The sequence below is a fragment of the Aulostomus chinensis genome, chromosome 6 (genome assembly GCF_037954235.1).
Source record: "Aulostomus chinensis isolate RoL2024-O1b breed Wild chromosome 6, RoL_Achi_v1.0, whole genome shotgun sequence".
Taxonomy (NCBI): Eukaryota; Metazoa; Chordata; class Actinopteri; order Syngnathiformes; family Aulostomidae; genus Aulostomus; species Aulostomus chinensis.
The window spans coordinates 18,268,813-18,292,044 of record NC_141325.1 but is presented as its reverse complement, the minus strand read 5'-3'; the positions used below and the strand labels follow the sequence as shown (position 1 = coordinate 18,292,044).

Below are 23,232 nucleotides of genomic sequence, written 5' to 3'. Positions count from 1 at the left end.
TTCACATGGCATCATAACAACATCCTCTGCCCTTAGACCCTCACATCAACTGAGGAAAAACTCCATAGAAAACCCTTTTAACAGGGAAAAATCTGAGAAACCTCAGGGTGAGCAACAGAGGAGGGATCCCTCACCCAGGACGGACAGACGTGCAGTAGATGTTGTTACAGAGAAGGCAACAGTTTACAATGCAGAATGTGAGAAACATGTAAATGTTAATAACAGTTGAAGAAGGAAGCTTCTGGAAGGGGAGGCAGGGAGAGCAAGCCAGCTTGATGGGGGACTGGATGGCAGACTGGTTCATGGCCAGGCCAGTTTAACAGCAAGGAAAAAAAGGGGGGGGGGGTAGGAGGGCGATGGAGGTGGTGGTTGGTGCAGAGAGATGGAGCTCCGGTGGATCTGTGGAAACAAAGAGAGACTGCAAGACACCAAGGCCAAACTACAAAGTGCAACAGACAATGACAATGACTGTTCAAAATGAGAGGAGAGGAGAGGAGGGGAGAAGAGAGGAGAGGAGAGGAGAGGAGAGGGCTCCATGTAACCTGATGTGTCCCGCAGCAGTCTAAGCCTATAGCAGAAACTGAAAGCTCTGTCATAGAGGACGGTCTTAAGCCTGGACTTAAACGTAGTCAGAGTGTCTGCCTCTCTGACCCATGGAGAGAGCTGGTTCCACAGTAGAGGAGCCCGGTAACTAAAGGCTCTACCTCCCAGTCTGTTTTTACTGATACTGGGAATCACTAAAAGACCTGCATTCTGGGAGCGGAGTGCTCTGGTAGGACAGTAGGGACTAATGAGCTCTTTCAAATAGGATGGAGCTTTATCATTGAGAGCCTTATAAGTCAGCAGAAGGATTTAGGCAACAAGACTGCAGCAAGGAAGAGCATGAAACAGGCAACATGCAAAACCAAAGTCAGCAAAGTTTCCAAAGACAATAAAAACAATATTGAAACTCACCAGGTTGAGTGTTTCAAATGAGAAGAATCCACCATTTTTTGTGATTCGAGGCAAAGAAGTACCAAGCATACACTAAAGGTGCGCTCACATGAGAGACGTACGGACTAAAGGTTTCCCCACTAATCCCAGGACAGTAAATCTGTGAATGAGCTCAGATCAGTGACAGTTGTCATTGCAGCTGCATGAGTGCTGTTGCTATATGGTGGTGCAGTTGGATTCCACACTTACCTTGGTTGTTTTATGACAACGATTATGAATACATCTCTCAAAGGTTTGAACCATATTTGAGAAATCATTCCACAATATTAATCCATATATTATATACATACATACTGTGTGTGTGTGTATATATATATATATATATGCATACACATATAAATATATATACATATACAGACACACACACACATATGTGTGTGGAAAGCCACTCCTACATATATATCAGTCAGTTAATCAATTGTTGGAATGTTTTACTCCCTAATACCAGGACCAGCCTTGAAAATATACATTATTTGAGCCCTTCCAATTAAATTAGTTTTTCAGGTCTGGAAATGCTTTTCAAGTATCAGATCCCATATGCAGAGACTTTATTCTGAGTTGAGGCTGACTGAATATTTGAAGATATGAATGACAAAACTGTCTGAATGAGGAAATGAAACAACTTGGTTGGCTCCTTTAGCAGGAAAAGCTTGTGTTTTGTTCACGAAAAGCCATGAGATATTCGGTCAAAAGTGATTATCTGGAACTGAAACCTCTGATTACTCCACAAACGTTTAAGTCACCCACTTCCTCTGGCGCCCCAAAATTCTGTGGTTATGCAATTAATTAAACAACCCAACACGCTCTGTATAAATGTTTGAAAAACTTAGCTGACTTACTTGTTGCTTGGGTACTCCTCCGCCTCAGCCTTATTTCTTGTCAGTGCTGTCAGACGAATCCTGGAGTTACCTCTGTTTTGAATCTCAGAATCCAGATCATTAAGGAGTAACAAAAATAAGAAAACTAGAAACACTGCATTTAGGTTGTATCCCTCTGTGAGGTGTGCCTCTCACTGGGACCTGTTAGTCCATCAATCCTAAATGGATGTTTGTGCCCTCAAGGTGTTCCTTACGTACTGCATGAAGAAGACATCATGTAAATTTTAGGTGACAGTTACCTTGACATGCTCCTGGAGACTCAGTGGACATAAAAGCCAAATTTAAAAAAGAAAAAGAAAAAGTTTGCTGTGCGGGCAGCACGGTGGTGCAGGGGTCAGCACTGTCACCTCACAGCAAGAAGGTTCCAGGTTCGAGTCCCGGCTCGGGCACGGGATCTTTCTGTGTGAGTCTCCATGTTCTCCCTGTTCCTGTGTGGGTTCTCTCTGGTACTCCAGCTTCCTCCCACAGTCCAAAGACATCAAGAGAGGACGAGGCTGATTGATACTCTAAATTGACTGTAGGTGTGACTGAGTGTGAATGGTTGTCTGTCTCTATGTGTTGGCCCTGTGATGGACTGGTGACCTGTCCAGGGTGAACCCTGCCTCTCGCCTGTTGACGCTGGGATAGGCTCCAGTACTACTAGATACTAGTAAGGAATAAGCGGAAGATGACGATGGACGTTTGCTGTGCTCCTGAGATATCGTGTCGAATGAGTATCATGGGGGAACATAATGAAAACATCTTGTCCATGGCTGTTGCAGAGGCAATTAAAAAGGGCTGTTAGCTTTTGTGTGGAAGTACACATGCATACATTTCTACGCCTTCACACAAGCATAGATGGAAGGCCTTGTGTTTTTGAGTTGTTCATCCCATTCTTGTTAATGTCATATCTCTGCAACACCTTGAGACAATTGCTTGAAATTTTTATCAAATAGTCCAAAGGAACTCCAGGATGAACAAAAGATTCTGGGGGCTAAAGGTCAAACGGCAAGGTCACGGCCACCTCACATACGTGATATTCTGGTCTGGTCCCATTCTCAGTAATTATTTGGGGCTCACGCAAAGTTTACACAGTTTATCATGTGAAAGTGCAGTTTTCATGAAAACAGAGCAGATGGAGCTGAATTGCTGGGGATTTTACATCATCTTGACACATGCACTTCCTGTTGTGTCTAATTTAGCCATTGTTGTTAAATATGGACACAGTCAACTAGTGTCATCATCCCATAGTTATCTTGGTTTTTCCTGTCACGAGCAAAATATTAATTCTCTTTCAGGATTTTAACACCAGTTAATGTTAGAAGGTTAAGGTAGTGCACACGACAATATTTAAAAAAAATAAATAAATACAAGGAGACAAAGATGAATAAGTGTCAAAACGATTACGACAACACATGAGCTGCAAAATCACACAATTATGAGGCTGAAAATTTCCATCCATCCATCCATTTTCTTCCACTTGTCCTGTTAAGGGTCGCAGGAGGGCTGGAGCCTATCCCAGCAGCCTTCAGGCGAGAGGCAGGGTTCACCCTGGACAGGTCACCAGTCCATCACAGGGCCAACACATAGAGACAGACAACCATTCACACTCTCAGTCACACCTACAGTCAGTTTAGAGTATCAATCAGCCTCGTCCCCTCTTGATGTCTTTGGACTGTGGGAGGAAGCTGGAGTACCATAGAGAACCCACATAGGAACAGGGAGAACATGGGGACTCACACAGAAAGATCCCGTGCCAGAGCCGGGGCTCGAACCCTGAACCTTCTTGCTGTGAGGTGACAGTGCTGACCACTGCACCACCGTGCTGAAATTTTCATTTGGTTAATTTTCTGCCTTTGCTGATGTAAAGCTGAATTCAGAAGAATCACGAGTTATAAAACATCACAAAGAATGATTTTTTTTTTTTACTTTACCATGTGTATCCAGACCCATTCATCACATTTATACTCGGCTGGCTGATTAATTCAATTATGATTCCAGTTTCCCACGATAATGAAAAGTAGATAATTTACAATAAAGATCTCATGCTGCAGTGTTGTGCTTTGTTTGGTTTTGCAAGTGTGCAGCAACCTCTTAGCTGTCAAGTCACTCCAGCTCTCTCACAATTTTTATGTCACTGACAACTTGGGGTGGAGGGGAATCCATAAACACACAAAATTGTCACCAGTTATCATGTGGAAGTGCAGCTCCAGTGATAGCAGAGCGGATGAAGCTGAATGGACAGATTACTTGACATAATCTTGACAATAAAACCTTCTTCGAAACTTCCGTTGAAAAAAAACAAAACAACAAAGACAAAATGCCCATTCAAACCAATTGTAGCTCCAATTCTTCATAATAATGCCAGCTTTAAGTTGATGAAAAAACAAACAAGTCATGTTGATATCACTGAAGTGCAGTTTGAGGGATAGCAGCAAGCATATGGGGTTGAAAATCCAGATTACTTGGCAATAATCTTGACAGATTCACTTTGTTGTGAAACTCTTCATCTTTTTAAAGTACTGTTGTCCAATGTTGTTGCAAAATGTGAATGACATTGAGAGAAAAGATGTCCATGTTCAAACCATTTTAAGCGGCATTGCTCTAATTTTTTTTTAGCTTAAATGTGATTCTTCCTTTAAAAACAACAACAACAAAAAACCCTTAATATCATATGAACTTTACAATGAATATGTCATGGTCAGTAAATTTCCAAAAGAGAATGTTAAGAAGCTTTATATCTGAAACCCTCATACATTGAGTACTGACAGATGTGCATGTGATCTAATGTGTCATTTAAGTGTTTTCAAACCTGCACAACAGTCTATTAGATAGGTGAGCCTACGATTATACCTGATGTTATTTACAATCCTACATAAAGTTTCTGTTGTTTCTTGATCAAAACACATCGTATATCTGTATACGAGTCCCTACATTTTAGCTTTGTCGCGCATTGTCATTTGTGTCACATGCATATCAGTGTAATTAATGTACAGGAAAGACAAAAGACCTCTCCAGGTCATAAACCAAATGGTTACAAAAGTCATTTTTAGCATTCATTATTGAACACTGTAAACTGTTGGCATCAAGCTATCATAGGGTTAACTGTAAAAAAAAAAAAAACCTATTACTCAACTCAAACAAGTTTTGGCTGTGCAAGAGTGCAGTTAACGATATACAATTCTGAGCTGGTAGGTGCCAGAGACTCGTCAAATTAGGATTAATAAACCATAAGGTATCCAGGTGTACACACACACTGGGTTTTTTCTACAATGAGCCATTTATTTTACATTTCTCAAACACAAATACAAGATATTAGGACTTAAAAATACTTCAGGAACCAAAGGAAAAACTCAGTATTTACAATCACTGTGAGATTGGCCAAACCTTTAATCGTGTATCAATTGCGTATATTTATTTCCGTCTTCCCTCTTATTTTTGGTTTGGTGGATATAAAGACAGCACCAAGGACTAAATCTCTTCACACAAAAACTGGACCATCACCTTGTCTGTGAGAGCTTCATTTGGTCTGTAGACGTACATCAGTGTGTCATCGGCAGATGGGCTGCTCTCCCCTCCTATGATTTCCTCATTTATATTTTTATCCTCCGCAGCCATCAGGTCATTGTAGGAGGTCACACAGAGATCATGTTCCTGGAGGGATGCTGGGTATTGGAGAGAGGCTCTTTCGATTCGCACTGAACGCCTTACAGGGGTGAAGAAACGCACCTCCTGGCCATTTACCCGTGCCGGTGCCATCTGTTTATGTGCACTTGAAGGGCCCCTGGAGGAAGAACAGAATCATAATCAATTAGAATTTTTTTATGAAAAGGTAACATATTATCCAAATTCCAGTTTCCCGTGGTTTTCTCTGAGAAAAATATGTCCCAGGCCTTTCTACAGACAGGAATCAATACCACGCAACAAGTTGATCCCTAACCTCTGGCAATGGATTTTTTTTAACAGTATACCTGAGAGCAGAACGGTTCAAAATGGGTCTGCTACTTGCGGAAATCAATGAAGAGACTACTGAGACCGGAAGATTTACCATAGCTTATGCAATACGGGTGAATATGTGGGCAGGAGCTGAGCATCTCTGAAACTTGACTACCATGCATTTTTTCTGCTGTTGTCTGAAAAAAAAAACAACAACTGTAGCACAACGGACATTTTTGGAATGGAGGAACTTTTTCATAGTTCCTTTAACTGTTGTGAGGAATTAGCCCCGTTTATGTGAATAAAAAAAAACAAAACAAAACAGCTCATCAAGACTAAAGTCAAGCTGCCATGTTTTGCTTTCCAAGTTCTTCAAGTGAATGGGTTACCCTGAAAAGATGGCGACAAAGCCAAGCCAGGCTTACTTTAGGTGGACCAACCTCTAAGATAGACCTGCAATTGTCTTTTTCAAGGCAAGGTCTCAAAGGATATGAGGCCATGCTCAAAAATGTGTGTATGAATTGAGTGTGATGTCTGCTTCACTTAAACTGCTTGATTGTGGAAGCAGAGTGCAGTCTCTTAAGTGATCACAGAAACAAAGATCCCTCGACAATAAAAAAAGATAATGCCAAAAGGATACAATAAACATTAAGTAAAGAGTCCATTTCTGAGCTCTGCTGTCTTTGCCACAATCTCCTTTGCAATGAGCTCATTCTCAGCCATCTTCTCCTTGCTGCCTCTTCTCAGAATGATGGACTTGGAGATGAGCTGAGCCAGCTTGCTGCCTGCCTTTCCTTCTGATTCTTCAGCCAACCTACCAGCCTCTTTTGTCAGACTTTCGGACACCTACATTGATTGGACTGTAGGGCTGAGCAATTTTATCAATTCTGAGATATATATTGATATTTTGTTTCCCCACTTCAGAGCATTTCTAGCTACCCAGACGCCGACACCTTTCTCGTCTGGTTAGAGCTGAGAAAGCTACAATTTGCACTCAGTTTCAAAGAATGAAACTAATTTTCTCACCACATCTTTGATTCATTTTGTCCAGCATTTTCAAGCTGCCAGTCAGAGCCATATATTGTGTAATTGATGCTTTCACTTCAATGAATTCAATCCAAGTCAATGGAACACTCACAAGATGTCACCAAAATCACTTTGGCCCTTTAAAATCAGAAAAGGATGTCAGTGTATCGAATTGTATCGTGAGCTGAATATCGTGATATGTATCATATACAATGACATTGGCCAGCAATTCCCACGCTGTTGAGTTTCCCATGAACTGGGACACAAAGGCTGAGACACCTGGCCTGAGCTTGTCCCTTATTCCAGAAACGCACGTGCACGTCAAGCGACTTCGTTTTGGTGGTCGGTTTCAAATTCTCATCAAACATGAGGATAAAAGGCCTGTTGTTCAATTTCGAAAACAACTTCCGTTTTGATGTACAATGTTGATCCAAATGTAGCTATGTAAGCCATGTTGTCAGCACCACATGTAAACAAGCTGGCAATATCTGAATCAGGGAACATGCAATTAAACAGATTGGTGATTCCATTTTTGGCACTTTAGGACACGCGTTTGACTACAGTATTTAGAGTGCACTAAATCTCTGCTTTTAGGGTCGGGCTACAACCACAAGCAGTTCGGAGGTTGACTCTTGCTGCTATTCTTACATGTAACACAATTGCAAGTAAAGCCCTTTGAGCTGCATTCTCTGTATGATGCGTGCTATAAAATAATAACAATAATAATTATAACAATAACAATTATTATTATTATATTCATCTTCATTTGATGATGACAGCAGTCGGAAAGGGTATCCTTGGATGCCAGAGGCAAGATGGCTGCACCCAGCCATGCTGTTAGTTTATAAATGATCATGATTTATCGAGTTTAATCATTTTTCAATGAGATGAGACATTGCAAAGCTCATCTCAGAGAAAATTAACAGCGCAGCAGAACAGTAATATTTCAAGCTGATGATGATGTGAGCTGAAAAAAGGGTGATGAAACAGTTCTAAAGTACATAATTGTCTGTTTCTGACGAGACATCAGAACAACCAATGTTATGAAACGGCGACCTTATATGGCTCAGCTCAACAGGGCTACGTGTTAACTCTTTAGCTAATGGTACAGCTTGGAGCTGCTAAAACTCTTGATTCAACAGTACCAAACAATCATCAAAGACACAACTGTGCTGCGGTTGCAGCTACATTCAGAATGAAAAAGGGTCTCTCAGAGCATTCGAAGCCAAGGTGGATCTTTCTTATGTGCTCCTCACGTCTGTGAGATGTTGAGAGCTTTAGCGTCATTGGAGGTGGTTGTCAACTACATTTGTTTGAAATAAAATGCCACGCCATGAATACCATTAGCAGCGCTGTTTGCCAGGGAGCTCATTAGTACTTTAACGTCAACCCAAGCATGCCCTGCCACCAATCAACGCCAGTCCTCAGTACCATCCATATAGCCAAGTAAGGCTTGTTGTAAATTGATGATTTAACTTTGAATTTGAAGTAAAAAACAAAGGAACACTTAATGTATCTATCAGATGAGACAGGCACGTAGGAGAAAGGCACTGGACCAAAAAGTTGCAAAAAGACTCCTGGACACTGGCTTCTCACTGACAGAAATCTCTGAACATGATGGCGGTTTAGGCACCGAATCATTACATGTAAATACTATACTGCAACATAGATACAGTGTGTGGGAGTCCTATTTTAAATTAAAAAAAAAACAACTAAAAATGCTTTGTTTCTTATGACAATATCCCATTTGACATCTTACCCTATGTAGTGTGAATACCTGCCTGCTGACATATCCGCTCACTATTAATGTTTATTACGCTATACTGACATATGAAAATAAAGTTTATGCAAAATACATGCCTGAGACTTGGTTCTTTTATCTGGTACAATTACCACATTTTGACAATAAAATATACTCATTTGAAGATGAAGGGGGAAGTGTGACAACGAGCCAAAGTCTCTCCTATCTTATTACCTCAGAAATTACAACTGCCCATGTAAACATGGAGAGAATCTTCCTTTTTTCCCACCGCACGTAAAGGGGAAGTCAGATGATTACTCTATTTTGTGACATCTGACATGGTCTATTTCAAGAATATTTTCTCTTCTCTAGCTTACTATAAGTGGAATGTTGTAATGTTGCCAGTAAATTAACGATCCAAAAGAAGCTCTTAAACCTTCAACACAGTCACAGTATGAAGATGTCAGGCTCAATTTATCTTTATTCCTTCTTGGAATAAAAAGTGTTGTTTTTTTATAAGTGAAGTGGATTACTTGCCAGCCTGCAGCCTTTGAAATAGAAAAACTATGCGCTAACAAACTTTCCAATAATTTTCCTTCATTAATAAAAGGACATACTGTTTTGTTTATGTATGAAATGACAAAACAACAGCTTTACATCTTACATAGCTTTCATCATAACAAACCCAGGACAGACGGATGTAAATTGCATCATCAGGGCTAAATGTAGCCACCAGAGAAAGGGGCCCTCTAGATGGGAAGCCAAATCAATGACAATAACCATCCATTTTCTATACCACGTATCCATTGAGGGTCGGGGGTCTGGAGCCTATCCCAGCTGACATTGGGCAAGAGGCGAGGTACACACCAGACGGGTCGCCAGTCCGTCACAGAGCCATCAGGAGCAATTAGGGGTTCACTATCTTGCTCAAGGATACTTTGACATGGTTTCCAGGGGAAGTGAGGATCGAACCATGAACCCTTCGGTGGCAAGACACTCTAGCTCTGAGCCACGCTGCCCCCAGAGTTGGTCTAATCACCCAAAAATTCTACCATACAGATGAAAAATAAAAATTGGCTTACAGATGAAAAATAAAACCAAAAAAAAAAAACACCCTCATCTGACCAATAAGATGCCTGTTCATCATAGCAGCAAAGTAAATTTAATACTTGCTTTACTAGATGACAAAGTAATAAATTAACAGAATAGGCCTAATGCATTGTTTTTAAATGATGTAAGAGTACAACTACCAAGTTTGTATTTGTCTCACTTTGTGGTACTTTGACACTTTGGAGAATCCCTTTAAAAGTAAACCTATCCAAGTGTTGCTGAGAGCTGCTTTACACACATACCTGGGAGTTGCTGTGATCTTGTACTTGACAACAGATGAGTCTCCCGTCTCTCCGCAGATAAGAGCTCTGACAGGTTTTGGGGGAGTTGTCATGGGGTCATTGCTTCCCTCAGGCGTGCTTTCCACATTGCTTGGACATGAGTCCTTATCCTCTTCAGATGCTAAACAATACATGAAAAATTATCCATTCCTTAAAAACCCAGTCACTTTTAAGAATTTGCATTTTCTTGATATTTCACAAATTATAATGGTAAATTAGACACTTTCTTTAAACTAACAAACTGTAAACACAGACCAATCTAATCTCACACCAGGGCTACACCGCCTTCAGCAAGTTGAAGGAAAGCAGAAATTTGATTAAAAATAATTTTCAGGTTAGCTCATTCTTTTGGCAAACCACCCAGGACAACTTGATTTGAAAAACAGTAGATTTTGTAATACCCTGCAGTTTCAACATTTTTTCTGCAGTAATAAAGTGTTGCAGGGATTAGAAATTTTTTGGAGGCCAACATAGAAGTAAGCATTGGCATGTGTACAGGAACTTTGTGAGAAGAAGGAATTCGTCAGACACAAGAAACAGGCTGGAGAGTCAGAGATGGCTTACACTGGACTCTTTACTGGATATCAAATACTGATGTACAAAGCTCCCCCAGACCATCGGAGTTCCGCCCTTCGTAAGCAGTCATACTAGTAACGGCCGTCAGTCATACCTAATTGGAACATCCTGCACAAATGTGACCTTTCACCTTGTCTAAACACAGCTATTTATCTGGACAATACTGGCATCACAAGTGTCAGATTTACTTTCATTAAGTGTTCTAACAACAAAGTTACAATTATAAAAGAATTTATGGAAGATACCACAGGTTCCCTCCCAGACCCAGGTCAAGACCTGGGGGTCCCATCAGCTCTTACAGACGAATTATGAGGATAAAGACCAAGAAATTTCAAACAGAGGACACCGGGTGAAATTCCTGATCAGCATCCAAATGGGTTCTTTGACTAAAAACCAACATGATTTGTGAATGGATTTCAGATTATTGCTGAATATAAAGTGTGGCAAATAGAGGTTTATGTGAATTACATGTACAAAGCTAAAATTATGCTAGGAACTAACTACAATCTGGACACATGACTTGACCTATTTTTGCCGTGATGACTTTTAATGTCTGCATCAACCTCTGTAGTCATGAAGCCACGAGTTGACAACTGCCCTTTTTAAGACATAACCACTTAAAAAATTCACAAATGCAGTATTTTCTTAAATAATTATGACTGTCGACCAAAACATTAAAAAGGGTGAATTAAATTTAATGGGCTGTATGAGACACTTAAGAACAGTCAGTGTCTCAACTGCCATAGATAATGGTCAGTTCGCCCTCTGTCTCGAGAACCAGAACACTACAGGAAGCTTGGGAAGATGCTGCTTTGCTATGAGTAAATGCACAAACATGTTTAGCCGCTAACAATCCACCCATCTAAAGTGTACATGTTCCTTCACCTGCCTGTTTCATTTTTTAAATATTTGGTGCTCTGCATTCCCATCAGACAAAAGTTTCCTGCAGGGACTACCTCCCTCAACCACACGTCTGTATACCTAGGCACAGCCTCAGCTGTTTCCATGTTTTAGACCTTATTTCTGCACCACTCTATGGTTGTGCTTAAGATTTAGACACATGAGATGCCACTACCAAAAGATTGCTTCAGAAACTGTAGGTTATAGAATGACAGCTATGTCTATGTAACTTAACTGTTAGTTTGAAACAATTCAAATAAATATTTAAGCTATACACATGGCAATGAAAAAGCAGCTACATCAGTATGACTTTACTTAGTGTAAAAAAAAAACAACCTATCAAGTCACAATAAATACAGATGACAATGTACATCCTCGTAACAGGAACAGCAATTACACACAGAGTATGTAAGTCAACTACCTTGGAGTTCGTCCTTTTTCTTCAGAATTTCAAACACCACTGACCGCAGCTCATCCACTGGCTAGAATAAACAAGCCACAAGAATTTAAACAAGCATGTGAGCCAAGTATTTTTCTATACAACCATCCAACAACATTCAACATTTTATTAGCTGCAAAATTTCCAAAACACATTTAATAAACACATATTTATACACATATTAAATAAAATAATCATAATCATGCAGAAAGTAGTGAAACTTGGCTTATTATGAATTTCTTGTTATTACACATGAGGAATTGCAGAGTGATTGACAGGGAAATACTTTCACATCAAATAAGATTTAACCTCAAGCTGGGAACATTGTCATGGGCCACTGCTTGAACAATATAAGGCATTGCAAAAGAGATGAGTTACAATATTTATATTTATGTCCCTCTCTTTCCTTCTGCATATCTGTCTTCCTCTATTATCTGTCTTTGTCTCTGCCCCTCTCTCCTGCTCTCTTTCCCCCCAACCGGTCAAAGCAGGCCGTCCCCATTGAGCCTGGATCTGCTCGACGCTCCTGCCTGTTAAAAGGAAGGTTTTTGTTTCTGCTGTTGCAGGATGTGTTTGCTGATGGAGAATTGTTGGTGTAGATTCATTGAAGGAGTGTGGTACTGGACCTGCTCTACCTGTAAAGTGTCATGAGATAACTTTGGTTGTGATTTGGCGCCATACAAATAAAATTGACTTGACTTGTGCTAACGTCACTAAGATGCATTTTATGAACTTTATTGTTCCTTTTAATATGACGCATCGTGTGGAAATATGGGGTAATGCATATAAAACCAACACCCTTCCTATTTTCAAGCTGAAAAAAAGAACCATAAGAATTATGAATCAAACTTCTTAGAACCAACTAATACTTTGTTTAATACATAAAAGACCTTAAAATTTTATGATTTGGTTGAATTTAAAATGGCACAGATAATGTACAAACCACAAAGTAACTTACTTAGCCACAGCACTCAGAAGCTGTTTCAAATGAGAGTCGCTATGATTTGAGAGGAACAGATATTTTCAAAAACAAACAAACAAACAATAAATAACCCAAACTAAGATATGAACAAATATAAGACAGGGCTGTGTTTATGTTAGAGGTGTTAACTTGTGAAATAGTTGTGACAAGGAAATTTAAAAAGCGCATTTCTATCAATTTTCTACTGCTTATCCTGTTATGGGTTGTGGGCTGGAGCCTATCCCAGCAGCCTTCATGCGAGGGGCGGGTTCACCCTGGACAGGTCGCCAGTCCATCACATAGAGACAGACAACCATTTATTATCACAGCCACGCCTACGGTCAATTTAGAGTATCAATCAGCCTCGTCCCCTCTTGATGTCTTTGGACTGTGGGAGGAAGCCGGGTTACTCGGCGAGAACCCACGCAGGAACAGGGAGAACATGGAGACTCCACACAGAAAGATCCCGTGCTCGAGCCGTGGCTCAACCCAGAACCTTCTTGCTAACCACTGCACCACCGTGCCGCAAAAAGTGCATTTTGCTTTCCTCCTTTAAAAACATGTATAAAACTATGGTACTACAAAAAGCTATAGATTAGGTATGAAGAAGAAGAATAGTGGAACTGCCAGTACTGAAACCTTCTTATGTCATGGAGGTTTATTTATCAATGAATTAGGTATGAAGAAAAATAATAATGAAATTACTGAAACTTTGGTTGGATAATTGTTATGGAACTTTATTGTCTATCTATAGATCAATCAGACACGAAGAATAATAATGATGAAATTACTGAAACTTATTGTTATAGAACTCTATTTATTTACTTCTCTAAGATGTTTGAAAGTTTCTTTTTGCTCCTAAATTTCATGATATAACGGAGTTGCCTTGCAGTTGTTGTTAAGCATGAGCTTTAGCCTACACCTTTTGATTAGCTTCATCCCTTCTATATAATATCATAATTTGAAGTGAACACTTCTCTCTGTATTTCATTGGGAAATTGAATGCTAATCAATAAAATAAAAATCAATCCAAAAAAAACTGCTTACACTTCTTATGCCTTTCTCAAAGATACTGAAGATACCAAAGTACTACAGACATTTGCATGTGACGTTCTATATCTGTATTACAGACATTCGCATCTGATATACTGTTATCTAAGTTTTTAATCCCAAACAAAACTAACCATTGGCCTTAGAAACTTTGAATACATTGTATTTTACAGTATATCTAAATTCCTTATTTAATATCCCTCTAATGTTTGATTATAAGACATCTTACCTCCAACACAACACGAACAGCCTCTTCAAACAGGGGCAAGACATCCAAGTTGCCCTCTTGTTCCATCAGACGGGCCTTACAGATCCAGTACTTTGCAAACTTTTGGGATACTGCTGGCAGCCGTGAAAGAACCTTCTTCACCTGGTCTGGAGGACAACTCTGTGGGTGAAAGGATATGTTATGACCGAGGTCGTTTGTATATTTGTGCTGGCTGAGTGTGGAGTGGGTGTGTATGTGTGCGTGTGTGTCTCTGTATTTCCATATGCAGATGAAGATGTGCCATCACGGAACCAGGATTGGTGGACAACTTCGAAGCCTGGGCCATGATAGGCTAGAAGTCAGAGCCAATCAGACCCAGCCAGGTATAAAGGAGGCAAGATGGCTTCTACGGGAGAGAGAGACAGCAGGCAGTCGCATTTTCTATCCTCCTCATCTCCCAACTTGCCACCTTGTGTGCGATAAGTGACATATTATTAGATTGAGCTTTTGTGTGTGTGTGTGTGAGCAGTAAGGGTGGGCTGCCATTTTGTTTAAGCAAGTTTTCTCCTGTTTTCAGTTCGTTAGAGAGGTAAAAAGATTGTCTTATGTTTGAGTACATGGGTAGGTAAGGTATTTTCTTTATAGATAAGACTCCTTTTGTTTGTTGTTTTCGGCCTAGGTCTACCCCGAAGCCCTAGTGCTCACCTTTAGTTATTACAATTGTATATATTGTAAGTAGACACTTTGGAAAGAAATCACCATTATTATTTGTGCTCACAGAGAGTTGTTCGTTGTAGCTACTTGGGACACGGGGAAGATGGGTCCAATTCACGTTACGCTCCAGACCCCCTAGATTGGGGTGTAACAGATAGCTCAGATGATATTCATACACTCCGGTTATATCAAACTTTGGCAGCACTCCATTCCTCATTGTTTTGTGGGTTCCTGTGAACATGTTTGCAACATGGTCTGGAACTCGCTCGGTAGGGCTCACAGGTACATACCTGCACATTTTATTGGGGGCCCTTTTGTGTAGCTGTGAGATATTGCATCAACTTCTAAAGTCACTCTGAGTACCTCGCCAAGCAACTTGATACAGTCAGCCAAGGACTTGTCCACAGCACAGATAAAGGTGTGGGCCTCATCTTCCACCTTCATGGCAGCCCAGAAAGGCTGAGCCATGGCCATAGTGGGCAGGACCTGAGGTTTTACTGGCATCGGAGGACGCTTGTAGGAAATACCCTTGGATTCTCGCCATTCCTGCAGTTTTCTCCTGGTCACAAAATATAAAAAAGTTCAACATTAATTTTACATGGATCAGCAAAGAGGAGGAGGATGAGGGGAGAGAAAGTAGAATGCAATGCAATATATGTAAGCTGATGCTTTGTTACTTATTCCACACAAACAACCGTTCTTTTCAATTTAGGAATGAAATCCAAACCCTATTACACCCTATTGTATTGAAATCACCAGATGTCACAAGCCAAGCCAAACCATGCAAACCCCGCCCACCCAACTCCACCCTCAAGCACAGTTCATCCTTTTTGACTTACATTCTTTCCTCCTGGGCAGCAGTAAGTTTGTTTCCTACAGTCTGGGAAACCACGACAGGAAGCTTTGGCATCTTCATATCTGTGGTCCGTCGTGCACGGCTGATGGTCCTGGCTGGCCGTGGCACTGTCTGTGACATCACTGGAGCACTTGATCTTTTTTCACTCATTTTTCGAGGACAAGCTTTAATTGATCGGTGTCCCATCTTGCTTTCTTTCTCCTTAAATATACTGTTTTTCTCTCCCTTTGCATCAGTAACCCCCCGTGGAACCTCACTGACCACCCTAGCACTGCCGTCACAAGCTGACCCTGAGGAAGTTTGGGAGGTAGCTTTGCATATTGGTTCCCTTTTCTCCCCTCTGATCTCAGATCTTTGCTTTCTTGAAATGCCTTTGGGCATACCAGCAGATGTATGGGTTGAATTCACAGATGCTGATGCACACATGGAGGTAGTGAATCGGGATGTCTGTCCATTTGAACGTGGTACCCTACAAGCTGAATGAGAAGGTTTACCCAAAGGTTGTTTAGAATTGCATTTATGTGGATCTTGAGCTGTAATGCCAGCTCTCTGAGTCCAAGCAAGAGATGTTTTCTCTTTAACAGGCTGGTTTAGACCAGGGGTTGTAAAAGTTTTCTTCTGAGCTTTCCAAGAACCCTTGGAAACAGGGACTGATGATGAGATGCTGGAACCAACCTTTTTGGCAACAGAAGATGTAGTACTGGAGGCAACAATTGTGGCCGAGGTGCGTGGCAACACTGTCTTGGTGTGTCTTGGTTGGATCATGGCAGGCATCAGTCCTGTTTTTGTTTTAACAATGGGTGCAAGACTCACCCTCCCAGTGAATGTGGTTGTTGGACAAGACCAAACAATATTTGATTTAGTGCCTAATCTACTGCTTGAGTTATTCTCAGCACTTGGCTTGGCAGTGGATGACATTTTCCCCGAAGGCTGCATTTCTGTATTGGGCTTAGTTTTCAGAAGAGTGATTGTACTCAGGTTTGATTTAGAGGACACAGTGTTTGTTCTTGTGAGCTCTGGATTTTGATAACGTTTTGACTGTGCTTGGTCAGTAGTTATAGATGAACGACTGTGCTGGCCCATCACGATGCCCCCTTTTATACTTAATTTGTTACTAACAGCAAATACTTTTCTTGCAGGATTCTCTTGGGTGGATAGAGGACCCAGAGTTTGACCTTTTTTGGCATCAGTTCTTAAACTACTTGCTGGAGCTTTATTTTCTTTGCTTTTGATAACCTGTGAAATAAAATTAAAGAAACACAATTAAAATGATGACAAGTAGAGAGAGAGAGAGAGAGAAAGAGAAACTAGTTAGTTAAAAGTTATGTTAACAGCACAGCAGGTAGTTCTGAGAGAGAACTACACACGGTATAGCAAAATAGTCAAAAGGCCAACAAGTAACAACTGTACCTTCTGAAAAGCAGCCAAAAATATTTAGCATTTGATTGCACCCAACATGAATCTAACTCCACTGATCCATGTCATGCTAAGTTCTTTCCTGCTTTTGGCAAATAAAAGGGCTCAGAGACCACATGCAGTGGCTTGCGTAAATATTCATACCCCTTGAACATTTACACATCGTCACATTACAACCACAACCATAAATATATTTCACTGGAACTTTTTGTTTAAGACACACAAAGTGGCACACAATTGTGAAGTGCAAAGACAATTATACATGATTTTTTTTTGGGGGGGGGGCAAGTTGTGGAGAAGTTTAAAGTAGGGTTAGGCAATAAAAAGATTTCTTGAGTTTGAACTGTTCAATCCATCATCCAGAAATGGAGAGAAAATGGCACAACTGAAAACCTCCCAAGACATGGCTGTCCACCTAAACTTACAGGCCAAACAAGGAGAGCACTGATCAGAAATGCAGCCAAGAGGCCCATGGTGATTCTGGACGAACTGCAGAGGTCCACAGCTTAGTTGGGGGGATCTGTCCACAGGACAACTATCGGTCGTAACCCTGCTCTAAACTTCTCCACAACTTTATCTGTGAATTGTCTGGTGTGTTCCTTGGACTTCATGATGCTGTTTGCGCTCCAATATTCACTTTACAAGCCTCTGAGGCTGCCACAGAACAGCTTTATTTATACTGAGATTAGATTACACATGGGAGGACTCTATTTAGTCATTCAGCATTCATCAGGCAACTTCTGAAGGCAAATGGTTGCACCCAGAGAAAAGGGGGCTGAATAATTTTGCACACCACACTATTTGTAAAAAAAAAAAAAGAATTAAATAATGTATAAATTTCTTTGTACTGCATAATTGTGTGCCACTTTGTGTTGGTCTTTCACATTAAATTCCAATACAATATATTTAGGTTTGGGGTCGTAGCGTGACAGAATGTGGAGAAGTTCAAGGGGTATGAATAGTTTTTCAAACCAGTGTACCCATGTCATGGTAAAATAATGTCTTTCAAACCAATCCAAATTTGAATGGTTCTTAAACTTAAATTTAATCTTTCTACAAAATTTACTACAATCAGTTAAAATCCTTTGGATTATCTTGCTAACAGAAAAATTATTTTTAACAAAACTCATTAAATCTCTAACTTAAAACAGACATAGTTATACTCATACGAAGATACAAATACACACATACCTGTAGTGCAGAAGACACAGGCTTTTTAACCTGACAGTTGTCACGGATACAAGGCCTGAAGAATAACATTAATTCAATTAATTTACTAAGTACATAAACAACACAATTTAATGACAGTGTGATTCATCATGCAGTTTGTTTCTTACGCAGGGTTCAGCACTTTCAGCTTTCCTTTTGTCACCAAGTACTCCATCAATTTCTGCCTACGTAACTCTGTGGCAAAAAAAAAAATTGGGTAATCAGCATTGGCTCCGTCATAGTCTTTCCCTTACACTCAACAATAAATTCTATGGTAAAGCTTCAGTCAATTTTATCTGTATGGGCTCAATCCAGGATCCAGGATCCAAGCTAAATGGGAACAGCCATCTGCTTTGACCGGTTCGGGGGGAAAGAGAGCAGAGACAAACATATAATGGAGAATGATTCAGATTCAGACAGATACAGAGAAAGAAAGAGAGGGACAGAGGTAAAACAAGAGAGAAAGGGGGAGACAATGACAGACAGGTGGGAATGTGAACAGGCTGGAACAAGACAGTAAACAACAACAACTAGCTACCGATACGCAGATCAACAGATTATTCAAGCACTCACTTACAGCATATGTCCAATTATGTGCTAGAAAACAGAATGCTGATGTTAATGCTTATACAGTGTTGAGAATACTGCTATAAATACTACTAAATAAATCCCCCAATAGTCTAAACTTAAAGCAGGATATCAAAAGACTAGCCTAAGCAGCCCAACTATAAGCTTTATCAAAAAGGAAGGTCTTAAGTCTGCTCTTAAAGGTAGAGAGGGTGTCTGCATCCTGGTCCAAAACTGGGTGACAGTTCCACAGGAGCAGAGCCTGATAGCTGAAGGCTCTGGCTCCCATTCCACTTTTAGAGACTCTAGGAACCACGAGTAGCCCTGCACTAGGAGCGAAGGAAGCTGGATAATAGGGGACAATGAGCTCTGTCAGAGAAAGAGGTGCCTGATTGTTGAGGACTTTGTATGTACAAATTTTGAATTCTATTCTGAATTTGACAAGGAGCCAATGCAAAAGAAGGCAGTGAAGAAGCCGGAGAGACATGGTCTCTTCTGTCAGTTCTAGTCAACATGCAGGCAGCAGAGTTTTGGACCAGCTGAAGAGTCTTTAGGGACTTATTGGTGCAGCCTGATAAGAGAAAACTGCTGTAACCCAGCCTGGAAGTGACATAAGCATGGACTAGTTTTTCTGAATCCTTTACAGGATGTGTCTCATTTTGCAATGTTACAGAGATGAAAGAAAACAGCCCTGAAGATTTGCTTTATGTGTGAGTTAAAGGACAGATCCTGATCAAAGAGAACTCCCAGGTTCCTTACAGTAGTGCTGGGGAACAAGGGGATGCCTTCCAGGAGACCTATCTCATTAGATAGGATGTCTCTAAGGTATTTTGGGCCCAGCATAATATCCTCAGGTTTGTCAGTTTAATAAAAGAAAATTGGAGGTCATTTACGTTTTTATTTCCTTTAGACAGGCCTAAAGTTTAGTCAGCTGATTTGTTTCATGTCGTTTGCATTGATAAGTGAAAAAAACAAGTGTTTCCTTATCATGTGACCTAGTGGAAGCAGATACAGAGTAAATATGACTGGTTCAAGCATGGATCCTTGTGGTTTACCATAGCTGACTGTAATAGTATCAGAGGAATCAACATTAACAAGTATAACCTGAGATAGACTTAGTAAATATGACCTAAACCAGTTTAGTGCAGTTCCTTTAATGCCAATGACATGTTCCAGTCTTTGTAGAAGGATATGGTGGTCAATGGTATCAAAAGCTGCACTAAGATCTAATAAGACCAGCACAGAGACCAGTCCCTCATGTGATGCTAGTAGGAGGTCATTGGTAGCTTTGACTAGTGCTGTTTCTGTGCTATGATGAACCCTGAAACCTGACTGGAAATCCTCCAATAAGCTGTTGCTATGGAGAAAGTCACAGAGCTGTTTAACAGCTGGTTCCTCAAGAATTTTGGAGAGAAAAGGAAGATTTGATATTGGTCGATAAATGGCCAAAACTTCTGGATCCAGAGGTTTTTTTGTTTTTTTTTTCTGAGAAGGGGTTTAATTACCACTACTTTAAAAAGGACAGTGGTAAGACTGTGGACAACAGTGACACATTGATCATATCTAAGAGAGAGATGCTAACTAGGGGTAAAGTGTCTTAATAACTTAACATCCTCTCACATTCTCACACTTATAATGTGACTACATGATCGGCACATATTCAATGTAAAAGATGACAACTAAAAAGGTACTGAAATAGATTTTCCAGTTAAGTTCTAACACACACCTTCCTCCTACTTGGAAAAGAGCATATGAGATACAACATAACCATGACAGCCTAATAATGACAGCCAACAATAATCTGCAATTCAATCCCAAGTAAAAGCCAGAGACATAGTTTTCTAATGACCTGCTGAACGATAAATACCAGAATATAAAGGGTTAATCTCTTATTTGACTTCTAGAGTAGAAGTTACATATATCAATATCTGATGAGATTCAAATGGCAATAACTGTGTGTCTGATTCCATAGAGATCTACTGCCACCTGGCTAAGAGTAGATGACGTGTTTATACCATGCTGGAAAAACTTTAATTTTGAAGAACACATGCCCTGACATTGGCCCCTGTACTCCCTATTTTATTTAGGGCTTTATTCAAATGACCATGTATGACAATGATGAAGCAATTTATTTAATAAAGTGACTTATTTGTTGAAGAAATTAGCTTTGTTAGCAACTTTACATAGTCATATAAATACAAAATTGGTGCACAATGAACTTAGAAAGTCTGTTTTCAGTCCAGCAAAAAAAAAAAAGAAAAGAAAAGGAAAACAACCTCAAAATATCAATTGCATACATGCGATCTTAGATATTTTTGTGCTATAAAATTGATATCAGGCTCAAAAATTCTGTGTCAGTAGGGCCCTAAATCAAATGCAGGCAAAGTTAAGGCACTCTGCAGAAATAGACAGGCAAAGGACAATGCTACTCAGTACGACTTTAAATTAAATGGTTTTGGGGGGTTTTCTTTAACCAAGAAAGCCATAAATTCTAACAGTGAGCGATAACATAATTTAAGAAATTGTACTGTCTTAATTTTGTTCTAATTTTCAGAGTTAATAATCTACAAACTAGGGCATTTTAAACAAAATTATTACCTTTTTTCTGTTTAATAAAAGTGTGCAGTTTTACAATCATAACTTTATTTTATTTTACATTAAATTATGTAGTGTGATGGAGATGACATGGTGTAGCAGAAAAGTCTCAATAATGAAAATGAAGTGATGAATAGCATTGTTGAATGTTTACTTTATGACTCTCCTGTCAGCTTGAATTACCACCTAAAATGTGGAAGGATTCAAATACAGTCCAATGTAACAGGTGTTCTATACTTAAAAAAAAAAGCTCTGTGGCATGTTTTGGACATTTATTTGTAAAATTCATTTGAGATCCCTAATACATGCAAAGAGAAGCATTATTGAATGTCCAAAATCTGGCTTCTTATTTTAATTTTTGTCTGTTCCTTTAGGTGTCAGGCAGGTGCGACTAGAATATGAAATATGTTTTTATGTCCTTATTCCTGTCAGGGACACAAAGTGTGATAACTAAGGAAATCACCCTTGTATAACCCTCCATTATGACAAAACATAAAGATCAATCCATTTCTTTGGATATATAATCATTAAAAAAAAATACAGGAGGACATCTGTCGAAGTTAACATATTTCTTGCAATCTTCTAACAGACGTTTCAGTCTACTAGCTATTCCTCATCATGTATAGCTACAATCACAAGTGTACTTAACTATAGTTGATGAATGCAACTAACACATATTAAGGCCAATCATTCATAGGCATCGTTTCAATGTCTATGAAATAAAATTCACTCAAGCTATGATTGTGAGTGTTAAAAAGCCTTAGGACAGAGGATGACTTCATTTTTACAGAAAGAGCGCTTGCGTTCGGAGTATGGATTTAACTGTTTCAATATTGACAGTATAAGGCAAATTATTGAACATTTTAACAAGTAAAGCATACAGTTTTTATAACATGCTATCATGCCCCTGATCTTGACGCCAACACCCGACTCATGATTAGTAAACTGACTTCAGTTACAAGGAATACCAGTGTATGCAGATGGAAAGGAAGATCGCATAGGTCGGAGAATCGCACGAAAATACCGGAGTGTCTAAGATTTTTTCAAAGAATGATAAATCGCTCAAACGTGGTAGTGACATGAGAGCCTCGATATTGCTGGGCGTAACTGATTTTCAATATTTACTGGTAGCGTGTCAGCAACATTTTAGGACGAGGTTGTCATATATCCTCATACACCGAGAGAATAACAGAAGCTTCAAACTGATATTGAACATCGATATTAAACGTCCCTAAAACCTTTCAAAGATGGTCTGTCTGACAGAAACATCAACAATATTTATTTATCTAAAGTTTGTCATCCAAACATAAAATCAGCTCGTTGTCTACCTTAGCATGAATGTTTGCTAATTTGCTAAAGCTAGGTGAGCTAAACAATGATAACTTTACTAGTTTAGTTTATGACTCAACAGCCTTCTGACCTTTTCTTGTTATTATCGTGTCCTTCTGTTCCTTCTCCATATCTCTGTTTATTCCCTTCTGCTCGTGTTGTCAGCGTTCTTTATAAAAATGCCTGGATGGTGCCGTGATATTTAGTGCAACAAAGTACGAACTCGCGCATTCTGTTTTGAAATCGCCGAGTAAGAAGCTCCTCGCCTCTGATTGGACAGTTTGAAATGACCAAACAAAGAGCCTGCACTGATTGGATAGAAGCTAAAAAAAAAACCCAAAAACAACTGAAGCTACGTGAGTGAAACGTCATTTGTCCTGGATTAACTTGTAAATCACAAACGTTAATTATTCTTGCAAGTAAAACATCTGTAGGCATACTGGTTTACACTCACAATTCATACATCAA

At 39.8% G+C, this 23,232-nt stretch overlaps 1 protein-coding gene across 1 annotated transcript; it reads right to left on the bottom strand.

Annotated features, from left to right (window-relative positions):
* Nucleotides 1-3,960: 3,960 nt before the first annotated feature.
* Nucleotides 3,961-23,057, bottom strand: ckap2l (cytoskeleton associated protein 2-like). The gene is made up of 9 exons (XM_086206902.1): nucleotides 22,856-23,057; nucleotides 18,402-18,468; nucleotides 18,256-18,310; nucleotides 15,632-16,884; nucleotides 15,156-15,351; nucleotides 14,100-14,258; nucleotides 11,842-11,902; nucleotides 9,906-10,065; nucleotides 3,961-5,634 (listed from the first exon to the last, which is right to left on the bottom strand). Exons 1-9 carry the CDS (start codon nucleotides 22,893-22,895, stop codon nucleotides 5,322-5,324), a joined length of 2,304 nt encoding a protein of 767 aa, XP_086063028.1. The 5' UTR covers nucleotides 22,896-23,057; the 3' UTR covers nucleotides 3,961-5,321.
* Between the last annotated feature and the right edge of the window lie 175 nt (nucleotides 23,058-23,232).